The sequence below is a fragment of the Zonotrichia albicollis genome, chromosome 1, assembly GCF_047830755.1.
Source record: "Zonotrichia albicollis isolate bZonAlb1 chromosome 1, bZonAlb1.hap1, whole genome shotgun sequence".
Classification (NCBI taxonomy): domain Eukaryota; kingdom Metazoa; phylum Chordata; class Aves; order Passeriformes; family Passerellidae; genus Zonotrichia; species Zonotrichia albicollis.
This window is the reverse complement of record NC_133819.1, coordinates 85,470,554-85,492,860: the sequence shown is the minus strand read 5'-3', so window position 1 is coordinate 85,492,860 and position 22,307 is coordinate 85,470,554. Positions and strand designations below refer to the sequence as shown.

The window sequence follows — 22,307 nt, the reverse complement described above, 5'->3', positions numbered from 1 at the left end:
CATGCTAAGAGAAGGAGGATAACAAAAAAGTAAGGCAGAAAAGCTGGAAATTGTATAAGGTATCCTTACTGACTCTGGCGCAGTCCTGGAGAACAGGTGAAAGTTCTAACGAGTGACAAAAACCTTCAGCATACGGTTCTGTCCAGATACTTGTCAAGCTATCACCTGTTTCCAGTGCTGCCATGGGATACCAGATATCTACTCTCTTTTCTGAGTGACTGTGTGACCTTTTAAAGCAGTGCTCTGGTTTTGTTTTTATAAAAGGTCACTGTTCCGCAGTACATTATTGAAAATTAAACAGAAATGGGGGTTCTGAGAACCTAAGTCTTTGAAAAGAATAGAGGTAAGGGAAGAAGAAATTGCTCTTGCTTTTATAGTGACACTCAGGTGTGTGTTACTAAACCTGCACAAGTCCTCTAGTTTCACCAGCAACTAATAGTAGTCTAAATTGTAGTCTAAATGTAAACTGTAAAAATCAGCATGTAAAGTTATATACGGATGCCAAAGAATAGTGCAAGGAACCAATATCACCAAAGCTGTGTAATGTGCTCTTACCTGCTCAGGGCCTGTCACCTCTACAGCACACTGATCTTTGGAAAGCAAACTGTTCTAGTACAAAATGGAGTCAGAAAGGAATCTTTGACTTCACTACAGAGGAAATAGGAAAGGAGCCTCAGTCTCACTCTCTTAATTATCTGCTTTAAGGCATATGTTAAACACCTTCTCAAGTGAAGCAGTCTGTAAAAACGTTGATGCACACTCTAGGTCAAGGATTGTGGTTTTTTATTTTCCCATTCTTAGGTTATCTAAGTGTGATTGCTGGAACATAATAGTGTTTCATCTTTCAAAATTGGGATAGATGCCTTGAAGTAGCACGTATTTATAGATACAGCTGAAGAGAAATAACAGCATTTTTCTAGCAACATTTTGAATTTGAATTTGAAATATTTACATAGTAATTTTGAAATTCCTGTGTAAATATTTTTATGAGGTTTCTTGCCTCCTCCAGAGTTAATGTGTTTAAGGTAAATACATCTTTTCATACAAAAATACTGTGGCATTCTGACTCCTGAGTTTATACTAGCAGGATAATGGCAGACTACATTATTCTGCCATTCTCTTTGGCTGATCTCCTTGCAGTATGGCATTGAGATTCTAAATTGGGATGTACAATTACACTGCAAATCTAAACTCTCCTTAAACATACTAACATTTCTATTTTCAGCATTAGGTTAAATAAGTTAAAATGCTGATTTTCTGAAACCAAGGGTAGAAAAGTCTGTGGTTTATTTTTTGCAAGTAGTATACAGTACAGTATCAACTTCAAATTCTCTTAGTCTGAAGGAAAAGTTATGAGAAGAAGGGAAGAAGATGAAGGTTATGTCAGAGGATTTTCCATAACAGAGTTCATTTTGGGCAAAAGAAATGTCCTTTGTAGCTGACAAAGTCAGTGAAGACCACAGTAGTGGTGCAAGAGTGTATTTGGCTGCATTTGTTAAGTAAAGGACATCTTTCTGGAAATAATGGCCTAGGTGAAAATGTTAGAAAGTTATGGTGTGTTTCTGAAGCTCCCAGGCTGAAAGTTGCTCAAAGGCTGCCATATACTTTTAACATGAATGGAGTAGAACAGAAATAAGGCACAAGTTCCATAAAGCAATGAAAAACTGAGGGAAGAAATTCATTATTCAGTATTACGGGGCAAAGTAGCAACGGAGATATTGTTTATAAGACAACCCAAATAGTTCCATTTTATCTACGTGCAGACAAGCCAGTTTGCTGTGAAAATAGAGTAAAAAATCTCAGGGTGTAAGTTTATTTCTTTAGTTTATGGGAAAGAATTAGCACTGATCTTTTTTTTAAGGAAGGACGTCAATTCCTTATTAATGGACTTCCTTCCATAAAAAGATAAGATGTTTGTTTAGAAAACTTTATTTATGTGCAACTGTTACTAACAGGAAGATCCTGCAAGAGGGGAGCATGTTTGTTTCCAGTGAAGCTAGCACATTAATAGAAAATGAAAAGGTGATATTCTGAACTTTCAGAAGATTTTTTCTTTTTTATCTGTCTGGTTCCATAAAATTGTGTAGGAAATAAAGTACTGTAGCTGTTATGAACACCTTTAACTTTCCAAACCAATAAGCCTGTTATTTTTAACCCATTGTTATGTTCCAGGTATAAATAATTCTTTAGAGTTATATATATCTCATCTCCCTGCTTAGTGGTCCCAAACAAAAATTTCCATGTGTATGAAGACTGGGGTGTTTTAGTTTATGATGTACATTTAGATTTTCTCCACTCATTTTTCTGCATATTGGACTTATTGCAATATAATTTTACTGTCCTACAGCTTTTGTTCCTGTAGGGCTTAGGGTAATTTATCTCCTTGTGGATAAGGTCCCTGCAGTAAATTTATTTACTTTTTAGTGAAACAACATTAGTTTTCCATATCTATTTAAAGGTAGTGTTCCCACTGTAACTATTTTAAATCTACCCTAGAAAATATTAATGTCTGTTCAGAGTGTGTTGAACATGCACTAAGTAGTTTGCATAGGAGTTTGCAGAGTCAAAGAAAGGAGTCTACAGATTTCTTCCCTGGAGACTTCACCCCTGTTTTTCTTAAACATCTTCCAAATGATGCTATTTAGAATAATGAGAAGTCACGTGAAAAAGTAATCTTCAAAATGCTAGGGTATATAACAATTCCAGGACAAAATCCAGGAGGTTTGATACTTATGAAGCAAGGAGGTCCTCTCCTTTCTTAAGCTGCACTTTTAGAAGGTTGTATTAAAAACCAACAAATTTTTCAGATATATTTATTTCAGATTTATTTGTGTTGTTTCCTATATGTAGCTATTGACAAACTAATGTATAGTATACGGTGGGTTTTGCCCTGCTTTTTACATTCCTCTCTTCTCCGTTTAGATCTCAATGTTGGATTGCTGAGGATGGTTGTTGACACTGAATTATTGGTCAAGACCATATTTTAGAGCAGAATGCTTGGACCCAGTATTTGATCAAAGCTGATATTTTCTCACCAATTATAACGGACTCATTGAAGAGTCTTACTCACCTGAACAAAAAGGCAAGAGAGACAAAAGAGAGCCACAGCCACTCTCATAATTTCTGGCAGTTTTCTTTCCCATTGTCCATAGTTAAAATAAACCAATTCCATGCCTAAATGAGAAGTTTGACTTTAAGAAAATTATTATAATATGAAAAAATGTAAATGAGATTTTCTTATCTTTCCTGGAGAAAATAAGATACACTAAAAATTTGCCAAATGTCTTGCTTATGTAGAAGATATTTTCAGTAATTGCTATGTTTCTGCCATCTTCATTGATGGTCGCTTTTACTGACCACCACATAGGGTGCTCATCTCCATCTCCCTCTATGCTGGACATAGCAGCCTCCTGCAAAGTATGCTGCCAGTGCATATTGCACTTGAAAGAGTGATGATTCTGCTGGCAGTCATTGACAGGAGTGTTGTAGAGGTGGCAGGACCCTGGCTTAGGCATCCTGTCCATTTTAGTAGCATTTTCATGCCTTTGGTAGGGTTGCTTTTCTCACAGCAGAATTCATGTTACAGTATTATTTACTGTCCTTTTATATTTAAACCAATAGAAATAGAATACACCAGGGATTGAAAACTTAGGTCCTCCCTTTGAGATAGAGCATACTAGCAAGGAGGAAAAATACTCCAGTGAAATGTCCTTTCTGGAAGCCATTGAATTTTTACCTATCTACAGGCACCCCTGAAACACTTGAAATGACGCTGCAGATGAGCACAGCATATAGTGAAAACATACCTGGAATTAATTCTGCCAGCAAGAACCACAGAATAATCTTCAAGCAGTAAAAATAAAGGAGAGGCAGTAAAGGAAATGTATGAATAATTTAATATTGGGGTCATAATTAACATACTAATTTTTTTCAGTGTTATTAAAGTGTAGACTCATGCAAATTTTTAGAATCAGTCCCTGAATTTTCAGTTTTTTAATTCCCCTTTTGTATGTGTGTATGCTACAGGTATGGACTTGGAAGCTTCTTGGAAGTGTGACTCATAATCTTCCTTAGAATTAAGATGTATTTTTAAATGGTGGCCAAGATTTTTAGAAATTGTTAGTTCAGCTGTCCATAATTAGGAAGTTGATTCTGGAGCTTGATGTTTTCTGAACTTTTAAGATGTCAGAAGCTACGTCTGGTTGCTCAGCAACTCAGTATCTGGCCACTGTGATTTTAATATCATACTATTTTCCAATGTGCCACCTTCTGTCACCAAAGGAATTTAAATTGAGGTTGTTAATACAAAAATCTGAGCAAAGCAAGAATTTTTTCCAGTAATGTCCCCCAAGCACAGCAGGTTTTTTTGCACAGTCATCTTTCATGCATTTTTGCACAAAGTGATGACCACTCATCCACCTTGCTTCTGTATAATCTTAATGCCACAGATTTGTGGTTAGCTGGCTGCAGGGATAATCTTGATTGATATGAAATCACACTGTTACTGTTGTTCTCCTCAGGTTTTCCAAATGACATATTTCCCTGTGGCTGCAAATTAAGCCTTAAAGCCATGAGCACAAAGCATCCTGTAGAACAGTGTAGAGTAAGTTCTTGCCATGTACATCTGTGTCAGTATGGATGCCACCAGTAGAGCTCTCTGTCTGTGTGTCCTGTGAGTCCTGAATCTGCCTTGTCCCTGGGTAGTTCTAATAAATCTGATATTTGAAATAATAATACTACTGCAGTTGGCTTTCCCTCTGAGAAACAGCCAAGTCTTTAGGAAGAACCTGTGTTTGTCTGGATGGCAGCTTTTTTCCTCATAAATTTTCTTGAACTATGAGATTTGACTTTTTTAAGAGAAGCATGATAACAACAGTCTCTGCAGTTGTGGGACAGAAGAGTCACAGCTGAATGAGAGCATCTACCATGGCTTCTTACAGAACTGAGATTTATTGTAGCCAGCTGTCTAAAACCCACTTAATTAATGTCACCTATAGAAGCACAGTACTTATACCAGCTTCTTTTCATCTACTTCTTTTGTGCATCTGCTGCAATTTATTATTGTCTAAATTTCACTCTGATCAGAGTTCTGTGTCCCAAGAGGAACAGTTTCAAATTAGTTTAGATTTACCTGGTTGGTAGATCCTATTTTTAACAGAAAGTATTGCAGTCATACTTGGAGGGGTTTGTTTTTGTACTTATTGCAGCAGGATATATTTAAGCTATAGGTATTTTCTTCTCTTCTACCACATACTTTATTTGACTTCTTCTGTATAAGATAATGGGTAGTTTGTGGGGGATATGTGACAGATGTATTCTGTTTTAATAAGAAGCCCAGAATCCAACAAAAGGGTGGATGGCTTCAGATTACTTATCTCCCTTTCATAGGTTACACCTAAACCAGAAATGTCTACTAGAAGTCAACAAGATATGAATGCATGCTTTTTTTATCATCTTTTAGAGAGGAAGGGAGGTTTCTCTTGACTCAAAGGTCTTCTGGGTGAGGTCTTCTCAACCTTTTTCTTATGACACATTTCCTTTCTCCCTTAAGTGTTCTGTGAATGTATTTTCATTTTGCTTTGTGGGTTTTGTTTTTTTTTTTTCTGTGGAGCATCCAGAAGTCTCCTTTGAGAATAACAGATACATTTTTTCACATTCTGAGGAAGGATGCAATGAATCAGATTTTGCTGTAGGAAAAAGCTGTTTTTCAAAATGTGTCTTTTATTTCTACAACCTATTGTATCTTCTAGGTCACTTCTCAGGTTTTTATAAGTTCCCTGAAAACATGAAAGCAGGATTTATTCAGAACAAGGAGGAAGAACACTTGACTGACTTTTTAATTTGTTTAAAATATTGATTTAAAGTTAGTTAATGACTGAATTTATATGCCTTTTTAATTGTTCTGATTTAAATTTTCTTTTTGTGCACAGAGGCCTGAAATGTGAATACTGCATGTTATTTTTAGAAGTGTCTTTGCCTTTGTTCATTAACTGAGGATGTCATGAGTGTTAGGTGTGATCTTCTCCAGTCTTTGTGGCAGACTTGTTAGAATTCTCAGGCAGTATGTGATATCTCTCAACAGCATTTTTCTGATGAGGCAGAGATATTGAATCTTTAATAAAGATGCTCTTTCTCGGGAACACTGTTCAAATGCCCAAGTTATGTATGCCTTAGAAAAGGAAGCTAGTTTTTTGTATTAGAGTTTGGATATAGGGTGCTGGAGTGCACTTTTTACTGCTGTATGATGCCAAATTAAGAGTAAGAGGCTGAGGACGTCTTATGTGATTGACATGGGGCAATGTTTTGATAAGGTCAAAGAGTAGCTATGTGTCTCTGTTAATTCAGATTAACAAATAATTATTGATAAACCAATTAAGAATGGAGATAATATTTGTTTTTATTTGTTTCTGTGTTTCACATCAAATTCATGTAGCAGTTGCTTATTTTGGATGTACAAGGCTGTAAATACTGCATGGTAAAAATTTTCCATTAGGCTTTTAGTTTTTTTTTTTTTTTGTGCTTTTCTTCCAGTCATTCTGCCTGAAATTTTAGTTAGAAGCTAATTTATTTCATTTATGCATTCCTGTAGATGTTGAGAATTTGTGGATATCATGGGGTCTTTTGCCTCTGTTCACAGAACCATATCGAAATAATTTATTTTGTTGTACACTTTAGCCAGAGTCTTTAGCCTGTTAGTCTGGGATGGTAAAACAGTTAAACTTGCTTGACATTTTTCACAGGTTAAGTGGTCTGGCACAGACAGATAATGACAATCAAGCTTGTCCAATAACAGAGATAAGGAGTGCACTTCAGTTCTTTGTCTGAGGAGTACATTGTAGTTCCTTTGTCTGAGCAGTAGGTGTGTGAAATATTCTCAAGATCATGCACCAGAGACTATACTGCTATTTGATGTAGGAAAGATTGTATAAAATAACTGGTCTGTAGTAAGTCTCCACTATGAAAAGCAAAGAAATAGAGAAAAAAAAATTACTGAATAATACTGCTAAATGCTGCCAAGGCCACATTCTGGCATGAAGAAGTTCAGAAAAAATAGGTGAAAGATATAATTGCTGTTTGGAAAGTGTAAGAGAAATAAAAAAACCCACAAAAAAAACACACAAAAAAAAATCAAAAACCAAGCCTCCTTAGGGGGTTTATATGCTGACAAAATTACTGAAAATATAATAGAGAATTTAACCAGTTGGCATCTTTATAAAGATAGTGAACGGGGTAAATGTAGCTTTAGTAAAATAGAAACGCTACTCTACAGGGTTTTTTTCCTTAGAGTGATCTTGATGCATTCAGCAAGCAGATGGATGTAATCTGGTTGATACAGTCTGTCTGGGTTTCCACAAAGCTTCCAAGTTCCCTCATCAAGAATTTCATAAGGGAACCAAGTCTCAGTTCTATAATAAATAAGGTCATCTAACTCTTAAACAACAGACACAAAAGAAAAGAAGAGAGAGATTGCAGGTTAGGACTAAGGGATCTGCTTATCTAGTGGTGCAATGTTGCAGAAGCCTTGGAGTATTTGACCATCCATGTCAATCATATTAAGAAATGATTGAAAACATTGAAAAAGAAAACACTGAGAAATTTTGTTGCTCCCACTTGGATTATCTGGACAGCAAGGACCAAGACTGAGTACAAAGAGCAACAGTTAGAAGACCTTATGAGACTGTGCACTGGGAGCACTTGCAGATGGAAGTAGTTATATTCAGTGTGGGGAAGGGTGAAGTGGTATACATGAGAAAAGACCACTCTTAATTTTTCCTAAGACCTTGTAAGATACTGATCTCTCTGCTGGCAGTATCTGATTAGGAATATCTTAGGATCAGATTAGATTCTTATTCTTAAAAAGTCATCTCCAAGCTCAATGGCAATCAAAAAAGGAAATCAAATTAGGATTAGCATTTTAGGAGAGGAAAAATGGGTAAAAAATATTGGTTTATTACACCTCTACATTATGAGCTGTTTTATGCCATCTTAAATATTACAACAGTGTTCTCCTTGCTTCAGAAGGATATTACAAAATAGGGTGAGACTCATGGAAAAACATCAAGGGTGATCAAAGTTGTGGGGTAGTTTAGTACAGGGTCAATGGTGCAACTTAAATAAACCATGATCCTTCATCTTGAAAAAATCACTGAAGACTATGGATAAAGATTTGTCTTTTCAGCCAGCCGTTGTAAGAGCATTTGGAGCTAATAGGAAACAGGCAAACTCCCAAAGTCAAAGCACATGGGTCTTCATTGACTTGATGCACCAAGGTTGTTATGGATACTAAAAGTTTACATGGGCTTAAGAGGAGACTGGACAAATGCTGCAAGAATGACAAATTCATTATGAATTTTGAAAGATAAATCACATCAGGGAGTCCATAAAATGAAGTTTTTTGGTGGCAACAAAAGTGTTTGGGAGAAGGTAGTATTAAACATACCTTTCCTCTTCTTTTGCTATCCTGTAGATACCTGCCACAGTCTAACAGAGAAGCATGTGCAGAACCCTTGATCTAACACATGCAGCTATTTTTGGAGAATACTGAAGAGAGTCATACCCAAATGATTGTCTCATATAATCTGATATCACTCCAGAAAAGTCACTGGCAGCATACAAAATGACTTCACTAGGTCTTCTTATCAGTGGTAATTTGATGACCAGAAAAACATGTTTCTCATTAAAAACAGAAACAGCTGCCTCTGATTGCTATTCCCAGTCATCAGTCTTTGTTTTTAAGTACAAAGCTGCATTTGCAGAATGGAGCTGGAAGTTTTGTCAGTAAATCATAGGACCAATAAGAATTTTGCACCATGAACCCTAAAGCAACTTGCCTGGTATGTGTTTTATGACTTGGTAGTGTGACAGCAGGATCAGAGCCCCACAGGACTCTGAGGGTCGTATTTGCAGGCCCCTTGGGCTGCTCCTCAAAATTCTGGGATGTTCTTGTACAGCTCATATTACAGGTGACTGGGAGCTGTATGGGTGATGTCCAGTGGACTCTACAAGACATGTGCCTTTCACTGACAAAGTAAAAAGCAGCATGAAGGATGTGATCCCTTTGCATTTCAAATCAGTATCTGATCCAGGTGCGTGTGAGATATACTCTCTAGGTTGCAGGTCTCTGAGCAAGGAACTGTTGAGACATTTCTGTCTTGTGCAGTGACGGGGCTATTGTTTTACTTAGAAAATGATGATATTTCTACCCTTAAGGAGATAGAAAGTCAATCTCTTTGGGTGCTCCCTCCATCTGTCCACTTTTGGTAATATATTTAAGAGTATATAAGGGTGGAGCTTTTCTTAATGACTTTCACTTAATGGCCTTGTCAAAAAAAGCCATGTACAAATTGTTGCCCTTCACAGACATAAAATTTTGTGATGAGATGAGACACATTAGGTTTTATAGAAACAATTGTCTCTGTAAGCAATCATAAACCTGAAAGGTTTTATGAATTTCATATTTCCACTGGAGCTGAACCTGGCTGGTGCTGTCCTAGTGTACAGACCATTATCAAGGTGTACAGAACCAAGAAACAAGAGTGAGCAGTAAAAAAGGCTGTGGTCTTTAAAATGCCCTATACCATGGTACATGACTAAGAAATTAAACCTCAACAATTCATTTCCAATTTGAAGGTGTTTTGTTCATTTTTTAAAGAGCTTTAAACATGACATTCAGTTATCTGAATGAGAAGTATCCAGACTTTTTAATGTTTTACAAAACAGTAATCAGATAGCAAAGATGAAGCCAGCTGACAGCACACCAGATAATGTTTGCTGTGCAGTTTGGAGGCTTAATTTATCTAACAGCTGCACTTTGGCTTGGATAAATGATGCAGGCTTAAATTAAAAGAAAAGAGTAAAGTGCAATGATGGCTGAAGGCTTATCTTGCTGTCATGTAAAGCATAAAATTTAGGAAGGCTAAAAAAAGCTGCTACAGAAAGGGAGTAATTTGTACTTCTTTTTATGATAGAAACAGTTCCAAAAATTAATTCTGGTGTATGCGCACTTAAACACATTTATTCTTTTAACATAGTTATTAAAAACTACAGCTTAAATGACACATGCAGTGTAGTGACTGCTTTCTCAGCATCTCCAAAGAGTATCAGTTAAAGGTATGTTGTATTTTAATAATGTATTACAGAATTTTCCTCTGTATACCTCTAAAGAAATTCTGTTGTTTCAGTCCAAATTGCTACCCATCCTCTTTATTGGTCCTAATGTTCAACTTCATGTTACTGCACATTTATTCACTAACAGCATGTGTCTCATTAAAAAAAAGAGAGTGGCAGAAAGCATTTTAATAAAATGGCAACTCTTTTTTTAGACAGCCAACTTATTTTCCATTAGCTTTTTTGTCCCTCCTTTTCTTTAAACTCTTTTTTTCTGTAATTTGAAATAGAGTAAGGTGTCACAGTGTGATGAATTATTTAAAAGGAGTCTAAGCTTTCTCAGTCTAGAAGCAATTAACTACATCTGATTATATTTTTTCCTCAAGTTTGGCCAGTAAGAACTAGGAACTAGTTCAGAATTTCAGTAGAGGTTTTTGTGTTAATGAGAAGGTACAGCCTCTCAGAAGTGCAGTTGGAGATAAGACTCATTTTGCAACAACCCTTTGAGAAAATCTTTACTCAGGTAATGTTCACAGTCAATTAGCAGGTTTTGCACCAGAAGAAGTTAAAATTTTGAGGTCTACTTTAAAATTATGCATTTTTACATTGTAAGAGGAATCCACTGTGTGGGGGTTTTTTGCAGTTTCAGAAATAGGTGTTTTGCAACTTTGTCCAGGAAATCGAAGCAGTGTCAGTTCAGTGGTGACTTAAATTGCTTACCTGCTTTAACTGAAGGCTGGACTTTGTGAAGTGCTGAGTGCTTCCCAATTTGACTTGGATAGGCTGTTATTTTAGAGGGATTGGAGAATGTAATTATAAAAATTTGCAAGGTTCCTCCATGGTCTACTTTCCTGTTTTTTGAAAAGTACTATAGTCTTGCATTCTCACGTGTGTACCTGTAACCTCTGAATTGACATCACAGTTGGAGTTACCTGGTGATGTTTAATATATATGCAAGAACACAAGCAAAGTAAGCTTACAGTGTCTTTACATTACAATTTAACATACATAACATTATAATCATGCAAAAATGCAAGATTTGTTTGGCAGGAGTACTTCCATTTTTTTTCAAGAAAACATATGTCTTGAGAGTTGAATCCTTGAATTATGTGCAAGGAGAATTCCTGGAATAGTCTTTTTTCCAGCATCAATAGCATTCTTGATCTTTTGCAATAATCCAGTTGCTTCTGGCTGTGAGTTCATGGTTGAGTTGCCAACTGTTTCTGAACAAACTATACTACCTGCCTTGGGAATGATACCACAGCTTACCATCTGGTGAGATCATGATTGCATCGATTGACCTCCACATGTGGTCTCTGTCAAGCATTTCATTGAAAACTGGCAAGACATTGGGGCCGGAACATACTGTTCTATGCAGCCCTGAATTTTGGCAGGGTTGCAATGCTCAGTAAGTAAACTTCATCTGGCTTGCAAGTCTCAGACAAATAGAACAGGCTGATGTCATCGTAAGCTTTAACTCTCATTAAAGAAGAAAGTATGTGTCAAGTAATTATGAGGCTTTGTTAGGCACGGTATTTAGGGGAACTTAATAGACAAAGATCATTTTGAGCAGCGAGACTTCTGAAGAGTTGGCATTCAATGAGCGATGAAAAATGACCCTAGCACTGTGCTTAATTTAGAAACTGGGTTTGCATCACTTTTCAGACTTTGTTTCTAATTCCACCTTACACAGATCCTAAATTAAAAAGGTAAAAATTGAAAAATTAACAAAGTATGTGCTGTGTCAATCAGGTTTAATTCTATGGCTTAATAATATAGTCATTGTTTAGCCAAATAAGAAAATAAGAGAAAACATCATAGGTATAATAATTTAAAAAAAAAAAAAAAAGTTCTCTGCTATTTCAAGCTATTTTACACAGAATCATGGAATTCTTAGGGATGGAAGGGACAGCTGGAGATCATCCAGTCTGACCCCTCTGCCAAGGCAGGATCCCCTAGAGCAGGTTACACAGGAATGCATGCACAGGGGTTTTGCCCCAGACAGGAAGGCTCCACAACCTCCCTGGACAAGCAGTTCTAATGCTCTGCCACTCTCAAGGTAAAGTTCTTCCTCATGTTAAGGTGCAACTTTGTGTGTTTCAGTTTGCGGCCATTGCTCCTCATCCTGTCACAAGGCACCACTGAAAAGAGTCTGCCACCATCCTCTTTAAAGTTGCCATAGGTCACTTGGAGAAGTAGGCATCTCTTTTTTTTTTTTTTTTTTTGCAGTATGCCTGTCTTAATGAGAATATGATTTCTCACCTCCTGAGACCCAGTAGACAACCCCTGAGTCCTGCTCAGCTCTATGTTGCTGACACTTCCAGGTGTGGCTACCAACCAGTGTGCCATGATGGGGTCCTCAAACAAGTCTTCATAGCAGAATCTATTTGTAATTTTGGATAATAAAATTTAATGCTTGTGGGCAATAGCTTGATGTAGAGCCATGTTATGCTACAGTCCTAGTAATAGATCTGATTGACACTGTGGTACCACTTTGTTCTTCCCCCCTCTTCCTGCCTGTAGGTTGTGGAAATTCAGGGGCTTTTGGCTAGTGTTCATAAGTGCTGGAGAGAACTTGGCTTTAGTGGGAATTTGAAGGGGGCAGTGGGAAGGCATGGCACAAACAAGGTGATTGCTAAGGGTCCCTTCTAACCCAAGCCATTACATGGATCTATCAAATGGGAAAGGAATCAGAAACTATCACGGAACTTGCTGCCTAAACCGTGTTACCCATGCTTTCAGTGTGCCTGCAGAAGGAGAAGGCTGATAGAAGGGGATAGAACACTGGAAATAATCAGATATTGTTTTCTCTAAATTGAGAAGACTGCCAAGGTGATTGCCTAGGACTTAGTGCTAAGCACTAGAAATTTAATTTGGCTATCTCTACACAAGGAAATTGACAATTAACAAAACAAATGAACATTATTAAGAGTGTAAGATGTTAATTGTATAGTTCTAACTAAAAAGATGTGCACAAATATGAGATTAAAATCTGGAGGTCAATTTTGCCTTTTTGTAAACTTCTGTAGAGGAGAAATGAATATTGTTTTTTAGTGGTTTTAAAATGATTTTTAAGTGTTTGAGGGGTTCTTGTTGGTCCCCCCCCCCCCCAATGAAGACATAAATGAGGAAAATTACATTGTATTCTGAGAAACAGAGGAAGTTCAATTCTTTGCCAAAGCAAACATCCGCAGACTTGTGTAGTCTACATGTTTCAATGCATGTGAAAATATTTGGTGTTGTAGAGTGATTTCCTTGAGTGGAAATAATGCTGCAGCTAGAAATGAGATTTTGCAAAGAAGGAAATCACAGCTATCTTAGTAATTCAACATCTCAGATTTGTTTATGGATAGTTTCCTGTCTGGCACATTTAACTGAACAAGTTAAAGGGTTTAAGGATTAAAATGGCATTAATTTTTAACTGTCCTTGACAGTGACATTTCACAAAGGGTGTGTTCTATAAAAACAGATGGAAAAATGAGCTTGCCCCTTCACCTTGTACTGGCTTTCTTGTGTTAACTGATTTAGCTTTCTGTCACCAAACAGCCTAGTATTCAAGGACATACTTGCCTTTTGTCTTCTTCATTTTGTGAATAAAATAGCACAAGAACATAGAAATTTCTATAAAATCCAGTAGTAGTAAGCTTTTATCTTTTATTAAGGCTGAGGTGTTTTTGCAGTCAGAGCTTGATTTTTGATAATCAATATTAAATTCTGTTATAAAATTCTGTTTAACACCAAAGTTATATAATTTTTAAAAATAATCTGAAATTAGGCATTATGGGCAAAATTATGCAAAATAGTGTGATATGTGATGAAAATAGTGTGATATGTGATTAAAATATTAATGGTGTGGTTCTTTTCAGTAGGCAGATGCAGTTTGCACTCTAGTTCTAAGACAGATTTCCCACAGTGCCTGAGCCCTTCCAGCAGCAAAGCAGCTCAGAAGCTGAGGCAGGGAGTACAGCTGCTGGTACAGGAGCACAGCTGGGATGCAGCCATCGGGTGAGACAGACACCTGCAGAGCACAAGGAAGCACAGTGCAGAGTTTCAAAGTCGGGAGGAAGCTCCCTTCTTAGAAAGGGATAGTTGTCAGGACTGAAATATGGTCATACTGTTCCTTGAGTTGCTTGCTGTTCTTGTGGACTTAAACTCAAGTTGGCAGTAGCTTGGGAGTCTCCCATCTAAATCTGTTCCCCAGGAGAGTGATGTGTCCAGAGTTTCACAAGCTGTCAGGTCTGGTCAGTCCAAATATCAGTCCTGCTATCCCAGCATACTTACTCATATGTCTGGCTTAAAGCTAGGCCTATTTTTATTAATTTTATTGCCAGGCTTTGAGATCCAACACATCAACATGAATGGAAGTAAAATGACCAATGCAGAGGAACTCTTTGCTAATTCCTAAAGTGTAGTTATTCCTATGCATTTTACCAAATTGCAAGTTTTCCAAATGATGCCTTATTTAAAAGTGTTTAAATGTGCTAGATTTTTTATTATCTTTTTGTATATTGTTTTGGTAATGTGCTGTTGTATTGCATGGTATCCTAGTAAATATTTTAAATAAGGCACACAAATGCATTCTTCACAGTAAGGACACGCTTCTAGGGAGACATCAGGCTGCTGCCTTTGAATGCAGTTTCTAATATACTTGTGTTTTAGTGCACTTGTGTACTTATGGATTAAGCATTCATCTTTTAATCAAATGAAGTAGGATGCTACCCAATAAGGAAAGAAGGTAGAGAAGTTAAGTGCTGAATAGACTTCATTTTATTCAATGAAGCTTAAAGTGGTCAGCCTCATTAGCTCAGTTGCCCAGTTTTGAGAGCTCATTGAATTTTCCTTTGTTAGTGTATGCCAGTGAAAAGTCTAATGATGTATGACCTGTCCAGGGAATATTAGGCACATGAGTAAATGTTGTATAAGACACATTAATGTTCACTTGGGACTTCTTGTGGTTTCTAGTTCTAGGCATGTTGAATTCTCTTTTGCCCTGTGAAAATGCAGAATCAGCTGTGCAGGAGAGCTTTTATATCATCAAGTTTAGTGGACAGATTTATATCTCCATTCTGCCGCTGAAAGATTTATCTGTCTGATTTTCCTAGAGCAACTCTTCTTGGATCAAAATATTTTCTTCTCAACTGCTTTAAGTTATGTCATAGTAATATGTCTTTCAACCTAAACCCATAAATCTTACATACCAATCTACTACTTGTCTTTCATAGAATATTATAAAGGATTAGTGCAGTTATATAAAGAATTTAAAGTCAATTAATGAAACATGCATTGTTTTTTCTTTTAGAATTCTTGTAAAATGGTTCTTAATTAAATCAAGATTTCTTAAATTTTTTTTGCAGGGGAAGAGGTTTGAGATGGTCCCGCACATGGTTTGGGATGATACTGTTGTTTGTTCACTTACAGCTTAGCTCTGGAGATTTTTTCCCTGTTTGAGTTGCATTTAAACATTTTTGAAATTCAATAGGCTCTCTGACCCCACACAATACCATGGCCAGCAGGTGTATCAGAATCTGGCTCACTTAAATCAGCATATGTGTCTGGTCAGTGTGGGATGATGGAACCACTTCATAATGAGGGTGTGCTGGTGATTGACTCCATGTGTCCTTTTTCCAGTTCTTTTTCTTTACTTCCAAAAATAATTTCTGCAGTCATTCACCGTTTCCATGATTAAGACAATTTGTATACAAATTAGCCAATTCCTGTATAAAACAATAAAAGGTCCTGATGTGTAACATTGCATGAAAAGGAGAAAGAGGCAAGAGATTAAAAGGACTTTCTTCACACATATCATATGCTATAGAATTATTTATTTGCATATGCCCAACAATAATCTGGCATCCCTTATAAGCAATTCTTACTCCAGACATGATTCTGTTGCTGATACATCTCTATAATCTGTAGCTGTGTTTCTTGAGCAGGAAGAAAATTGCTTTAAGGAGAATTATATTAAATATCGAGACTGGAAAATTCTTAGGTTTTTAAGAATTTTCCCTTTCTATGGCAAAATAATAGGAGTGATAGTAAAAGGAAAAATCTGTTGCCATAGGACAAATGTTTCTTGCAGTGCTTATAAAAAATACTGGAAAGACTGGCTTAGATTTTGAAACACAAACTATGCAAATTAACGATGCCGTTTCTGGCTTACAGAGGAGGCTCAGTTTTAGGACCCATAAACCTGCAGTGATTTTGGGCCCAGTTGGGTCTGTGGATTGCAGAAAGTTGGCATTGACCACTGTTTAGTACTTTTATAAATCAACATTTCTGTTAGAAAGTTTAAAAGGGGAGGGCTGACGAATACAAAACTAGTGTCTGTAAATAGAGGACAGGCAAGGCAAAGGAATAGAGCTCACACTGGAATTTTATCTGAGAACCTCCTTGTCTTTGAATGCTAGCTGAATTTTCAGTAGTGGTGACTTTTGTTTCCTTGGACCTCCTTTAATAATTTTCATTATTTCATATTCATTGCAATCTGACCCAAAGAAAGTAGTCGACCTCTACACATAAAGAAACTTAAACTCAGTTTACACATACACTCTCACAGTGTCCACAGGTTGTTTGCAAGTGGGCTGACTGTGAAATGCTACTGATTGAAAATTTCAAGGATTGCCCTTATAGGATTCTTTTCTACACAATTTTGACAATTAACCTCCCCATGATGCTGTTGTTTTGTTCTAAATATATTCTCAAATCTTATCAAATTTTAAGTATGTTGAGTTTTCACAGTAGGAAAACAAATTCAGCACATTGCTCAGATAGTTTGTTGGAATGTTGGAAGTATTGTAGCAATGTTGGAAGTATTTTTCAAAGAGCCTGTGAGCCCTGATTGTGATGACTTTTTTTATTTTGTTTTCATTTTATTTTAATTATTCTATGTTATCTTATCAGTAGGGGAAGAGAAACTGGGCTATTTTTCAGATTTGGGTCATTTTGACCTCTTTTATTCTAGCTCAATTCATGGTATTAATTATAGTCAGAATTTAGTTAACATCTTTTCAAATTGTGCGTTTTTTGTGATAGGACCTGATCTAATAATTACTTGTTGATAAATATAAGCAAAACACAAGTGCTAAGACTAGAAAATATTCTGTTAGACTCAGAGAGGGGCTCCTCTTACAAAGTTTCAATGGGAAATTACTGCAAATAATGTTGCTAAGGCTTGATTTCTTTATAAAAGAAGCAGCCAGCCATAACAAATTATTTTCGAGTTCTATTGGTTTTGTATATACAATTGGAAGAAAGAAACAGAATGTTCTTTGTGTTTTTTTCCATTTATGTTTAGCCTCATAGGTTTACCCAAGTTGGGATTAAAGAAAAGATACTTTTAACAATTTTTATGACCTGGTCTTGAGGTAGATACTTCTTATATACTTTGTAGCATAACTGGCTTTAAACAAGCTTTTCATCTTCTTTATGTGAAGAATACTGCACTTAGCTGACAGTATAATAAAAGCATTTTTGTGTGTATATTTCACCAAACTTTCATTATTGCAGTCATGCACTAGCTCTTTCCTAGCCTATTCTTTAACTGCAGCAGCGTGATCATCCATACATGTATCTAATGTTCCTCAGAAGAATTGACTAAGTAACAATACAGAGAGCTGAAGAGGATAATCTGAGTTCTAACAAGGATCCTTTCTTCATAGGAAAGCAGTTATGTGTCTTTGTGGGATTTGAATATACCAAGCTAACATCCTTCGCTCTTCCTGTCCTTGGAGAAGGGTGATTAGTGATGTCTAAGATTTTAAGTGGGAAGACATATTTCCTTATTTTCTGCCTTGATTGTCAAGATTTCCTAGCTTTATCATTTCCAAACAGTTTTTGTCCTAAAATAAAATGACACTTCTGTCTGGAGAGGGAGGAGTGAAGGTAGAAGCCGCAAAATGCCACTAAACAGCTGCAAAAGTCAAGCCTGTACTTGTGAAGTTTTGGGAAAGTTCAGATGGTGCCTGTCTCCCAGATTATTCAATTTCTCCATAGTTACTGAATCTTGCAGTCTTTGTAGTAATCAAAATCACCACTTTATTAATTTTCTTTCTCTTTTTCCTGTAAGGTAGTGTATCCTGCAGAACCAAGATACAGTATTAAGTGCCTACATGTTGTTAGTTTTTTAAAATGCAGGGGCAAAGAATGGGAATTTTTTTTCAAAGTGTGTATTTACTAATTTCTTCAGTGGAGGAGAATGCAGCATTAGGTGGCTGTCCTTGGTATTATTCTCCTCAAAACCAAAGCCTGATGAGTTTATTTCACTGAATGGAGTTTCCCATGTTCAGCTCAATATTGAGCATTCTGTTTCAACTTAAGTCAGTTGTGGTTAGCTCCTAATCACTACAGGCAGTTTCTTTGTCAGGGGAATGTCCCATCTTAATATAGAGCAACACTATACCACTGGGCAGAAATTTTTCAGTGGAGCTCTAAAATTTTGCTGTATCTATTTCAAGCATTTGGTGTGGTTCTCTTTTCTGAATATAAGTCCAATATTTTTTTAAATTCTATGAAATTTGGTGACCAAAATTTAGGTCCGCAAAGTTGCTAGTTACTCCTAACATTATTGCCCATTTACTATGCCTAACTTTGTCCACATTGGCCTCACTGGCTTTAGTCATGTACTGTATCTGGTGGAAATGTAATATAAAATGCAGACATCATCCATGATAGTAGGAATTAGGACCAGGACACCTTCCTTTCCGCCCTTGTTTGGTGTGAAGCTGCAGCTCGTCCTGGTTGCTGTGCTCTATGTCCAATGTAGTTACTACCAAGTTTCTCCCACGCAGGGTACAGGTTCCCCAAGGGGTGACGAGTAACCAATTGTCATGTGGCACGGTGGTTAAAACTATCCTCAAAGGTGGGAACAAAAGGGTTCTTCTTTTAAAATGTAAGACCCTCCTGAATATTTTTAGAAGACCCTCCTGAATATTTTTAAAAAGGAAGGCTAAGTGAAGGACACTCTTTTCATATCCTAATCTTTGTAAAATTCATTCATTCTCAGATTTTTTTACTCAACATAGGAAAGGAAACCTTTAAATGAGTGCCTTTCCTCTGAAGTCTGGTGGTAGATTTAGGCACCATGAAGCTACTATTTGTTTAATGAAATCTCCCACAACAATTGTATTTTAAGGGTCCATTAATCCTCTGGATTAAAGGAAATATTATTATACAATTGTTGTAGTTTTTGGTTTTATTAGTTACACCTTACACCTGAAATAGTAGAAAACCACTGCAGTTCTGTATATTAGGTACAGAAGATTTGGGAGAGAGCAGTTAAATCAAAGAACTGAAGAATTCTTTGGTGGAATACCAGCAGCATGTTATATGTAGGCGGCCGCCATTACTCTTTACCTCATCAAAGCCTGGTACTAACTGGTGTTGTCAGTACCTTTCAAATATAAAAATTCCACAGATTTCCCTACATGGTTTTATTATTATTATTTTTCCTGAAAAAGGAAATAGAGCTAAGTTCCAACAAGCTACAGAAAATATTATGCAGCCCAATGAAACCGAAGTCATTTGTAATAACATTTTTGGTATTTTTAAAAGGAGCAAAACAGTAATGAAATCTTGGCATAGCAACCAGCATGTTGCAATTATTGGAAGCCAAGGTGTTATAGATCTTCAAAAGCAGGTCTGTGAAGTCCAGTAGGCATGAATAGAGGGCAGTGTGATCTCACATCATCATGTAAACAAACAGACAATTCTGATTCTTTTCTCAAAAATCCTTAGACAAGAATTTGAGAGGAAAATAAAAGAAATGAGAAAGATTTTATTCACTATACATGCCAACTGGAGTATTTAACCATAATTTAAGGTTTGAAGAAACCAATGGGAAAAGATCTTGTTATGGCTCAAGCTTAACAACACACATACTTTGCTTTGCTGAGTGTTGGGCTCCCTAATTCACTTTTTCCAAAACAATGAAATGCCTACCAGAGTGGTATTTCTGCTGTGACACTCATCAGCAGTTCTCGTCTCTTTCCTTTTCTGAGTGCAATATTACTGTAATTCTTTAATCTCTGCTTGTCACTATAATTGCTCATTGTAAATATACCTTGCTGAGAAATTAGGTCATATGGCAAACACTTTTTTTTGGTTACTGAAAATTTACAACATCAACAAAATATATCCTTTACTGTGCTTTTTTTTCAACTTTGTTAGATATCACAAGGAGCATCCTTGAATGATTTAAGGAAAAAGAAGAGGCGTGCCCCTCTTCCACCAGCTGCATCTGCTCCACCCACTCCTGCCATACCAAACAGGACAGAAGACAGGGAAGAGAAGAGGAAGAGCACAATGGGTGAGAAGCGTTCTTTTCTCCTGAATAACCCTATTCATGTGTTTTCAATGCTCACTGTTTGAAGTTGCCTTAATTCTGTTATGCTGTGAGTTTGAAAACTTTTGTAACTTGGGGAAAAAACTACATTTCTCTGCAGAAGGAAGTCTGGAAATAAGTGCTTGTATATTACCTCTTCTTTTTTTCAATGGCACCATTCAGAGTATCAAAGGGTAGTAAAATATAGATAACACTCATCAGGTGATTTGAATATTTGGCGCAAACTTTATATCCAAAAGCATATATACCCTGGGCCTATTCTGTGCCTTGAAGGTCATGATTGGTTTGCTAGTAAATGGAAATGCTAATAAATGGAGAGAGACCAGGCAAAACTGAATGCATCTGAAGCCATGAAGTTCTGCTAGGACCAAAGTGCAGTTAACTTGGTTCAGTGTTTCCTCATTTCTAAAGCCTGAAGACATTTGATTTTCATGTAGTCCTCCAACAGTTTGACATCAACTGCCCTTATAAAGTTGTTTGTTTTTTTTTTAATTTCATTCCCACTTTTATTATAAATCAATACCTGATGATTCTTTAGCTAATCAGTAGAAGAAAAGAACTGATGCTCTCAAAGGAATGCCATACGTACCTAGACTCAACAAAAGAAACTGTAGCTTCAGCTGCATGTGGCACCACATTTACTCACACAGGAAAACTGGAAAACATTCTCCCAAACCTCTGCTGTTATCTGCCTGGTAGCTTGTTCAGATTGGTGAGGGCTTTGCTTGAGTGAGGACACCAGGATTATGCTTCTAGCAAACAAAGTGATTTTATAATGGGTCAAGTTATGAGATAATGACCCCACATATTGGAACTCATTTTTCAGTACATTAGGAGAATCATTCTTCAAGTGCCGTAGCTCACTCAGTGCACTTCAGTTCATGCCTTTGACCTCATGTTTCATAAAATGCCTAAGACATATAGATATGACATTCTGTCATACATAATTGCTTGCTTTACAAATGCCTCACAGTTTAGTAAGAAACCTCTTGGCTTTGTTCCAACATTTATTTTCAGTAAATGCTTCACATTTAATGCCTCAGCATTTATGTAGCAGCAGGAGTCCATTATCATGTGACATATTCAACTCCATTGACATTTCTTATTTAAACTCTCTAAGGGCAGTGTTATTGCTGGACCATATAATACAGGAGTTTTCAGCAAATTGGCTTACTTTTAATCCCTACAGAGGTCACACTACCGCTTCTCATGCTTTGACCTACTACTGGTCACTTTTTGATGACATTTGTTGCTTTAACTTTTTATAAGTGTTCCATTTCTTTTGTATTGGTGCTCAAATGTTGCAGATGAGATACAGCAGAGCAGAGCTACGTCTAGTCTGTTCAGTACTGTGTATATAAGTGCTTGTTGGAGTGCTCTGCTCGTGTAGGATTCTGTAGTATCGTTTGCTTTAATGGAGCCTTATTATTTTACACTGACAAAGAACTCGTCCCACAGTAGCCCTGTCTTCAGTGCTTTTTGTTTTCTGCTACTTTCTTGAATGAATGTGTTCATTAACAAGAAAAAATGTTACAGCCGGAGAGGGTTGGTAAAACAGCCTCTCTTCAGGGCCCTTGCAGGAAAACAATGAGAAAGCACAGATGGCTCTGAAAGCATGAGAGAAAAGCTGTGAAAAAAAGCAAGACTCTTGTGAGGGGAAAAAATGTGCTGCAAGAAATAGTCAGCCACATGATGGAAAAAAAGTATTAAAGATACCTGTGTACCCCTCAAGTTAGCCATGTGAATCAAAGCAAAAGATCCTATCAAAAAATATTCTCAAACTGGCAAATTCTCCATAGTGTTCAATACTATGTTATTATGACACCAAAGTCTTGTGCCAAATTTTCTCAAAGCAGTAAAA

General features: G+C 36.7%; 1 protein-coding gene across 7 annotated transcripts in view; it reads left to right on the top strand.

The window, feature by feature from the left end:
* The window catches only part of COBL (cordon-bleu WH2 repeat protein), a 157,901-nt gene that overhangs the window by 84,929 nt on the left and 50,665 nt on the right, over positions 1-22,307 (top strand). For all 7 annotated transcript variants that reach the window (XM_074546285.1, XM_026791774.2, XM_026791773.2 and 4 more), the window contains one exon: positions 20,272-20,410. In XM_074546285.1, the coding sequence (XP_074402386.1) occupies positions 20,272-20,410 (139 nt within the window). The remainder of the gene's footprint in view (positions 1-20,271; positions 20,411-22,307) is intronic.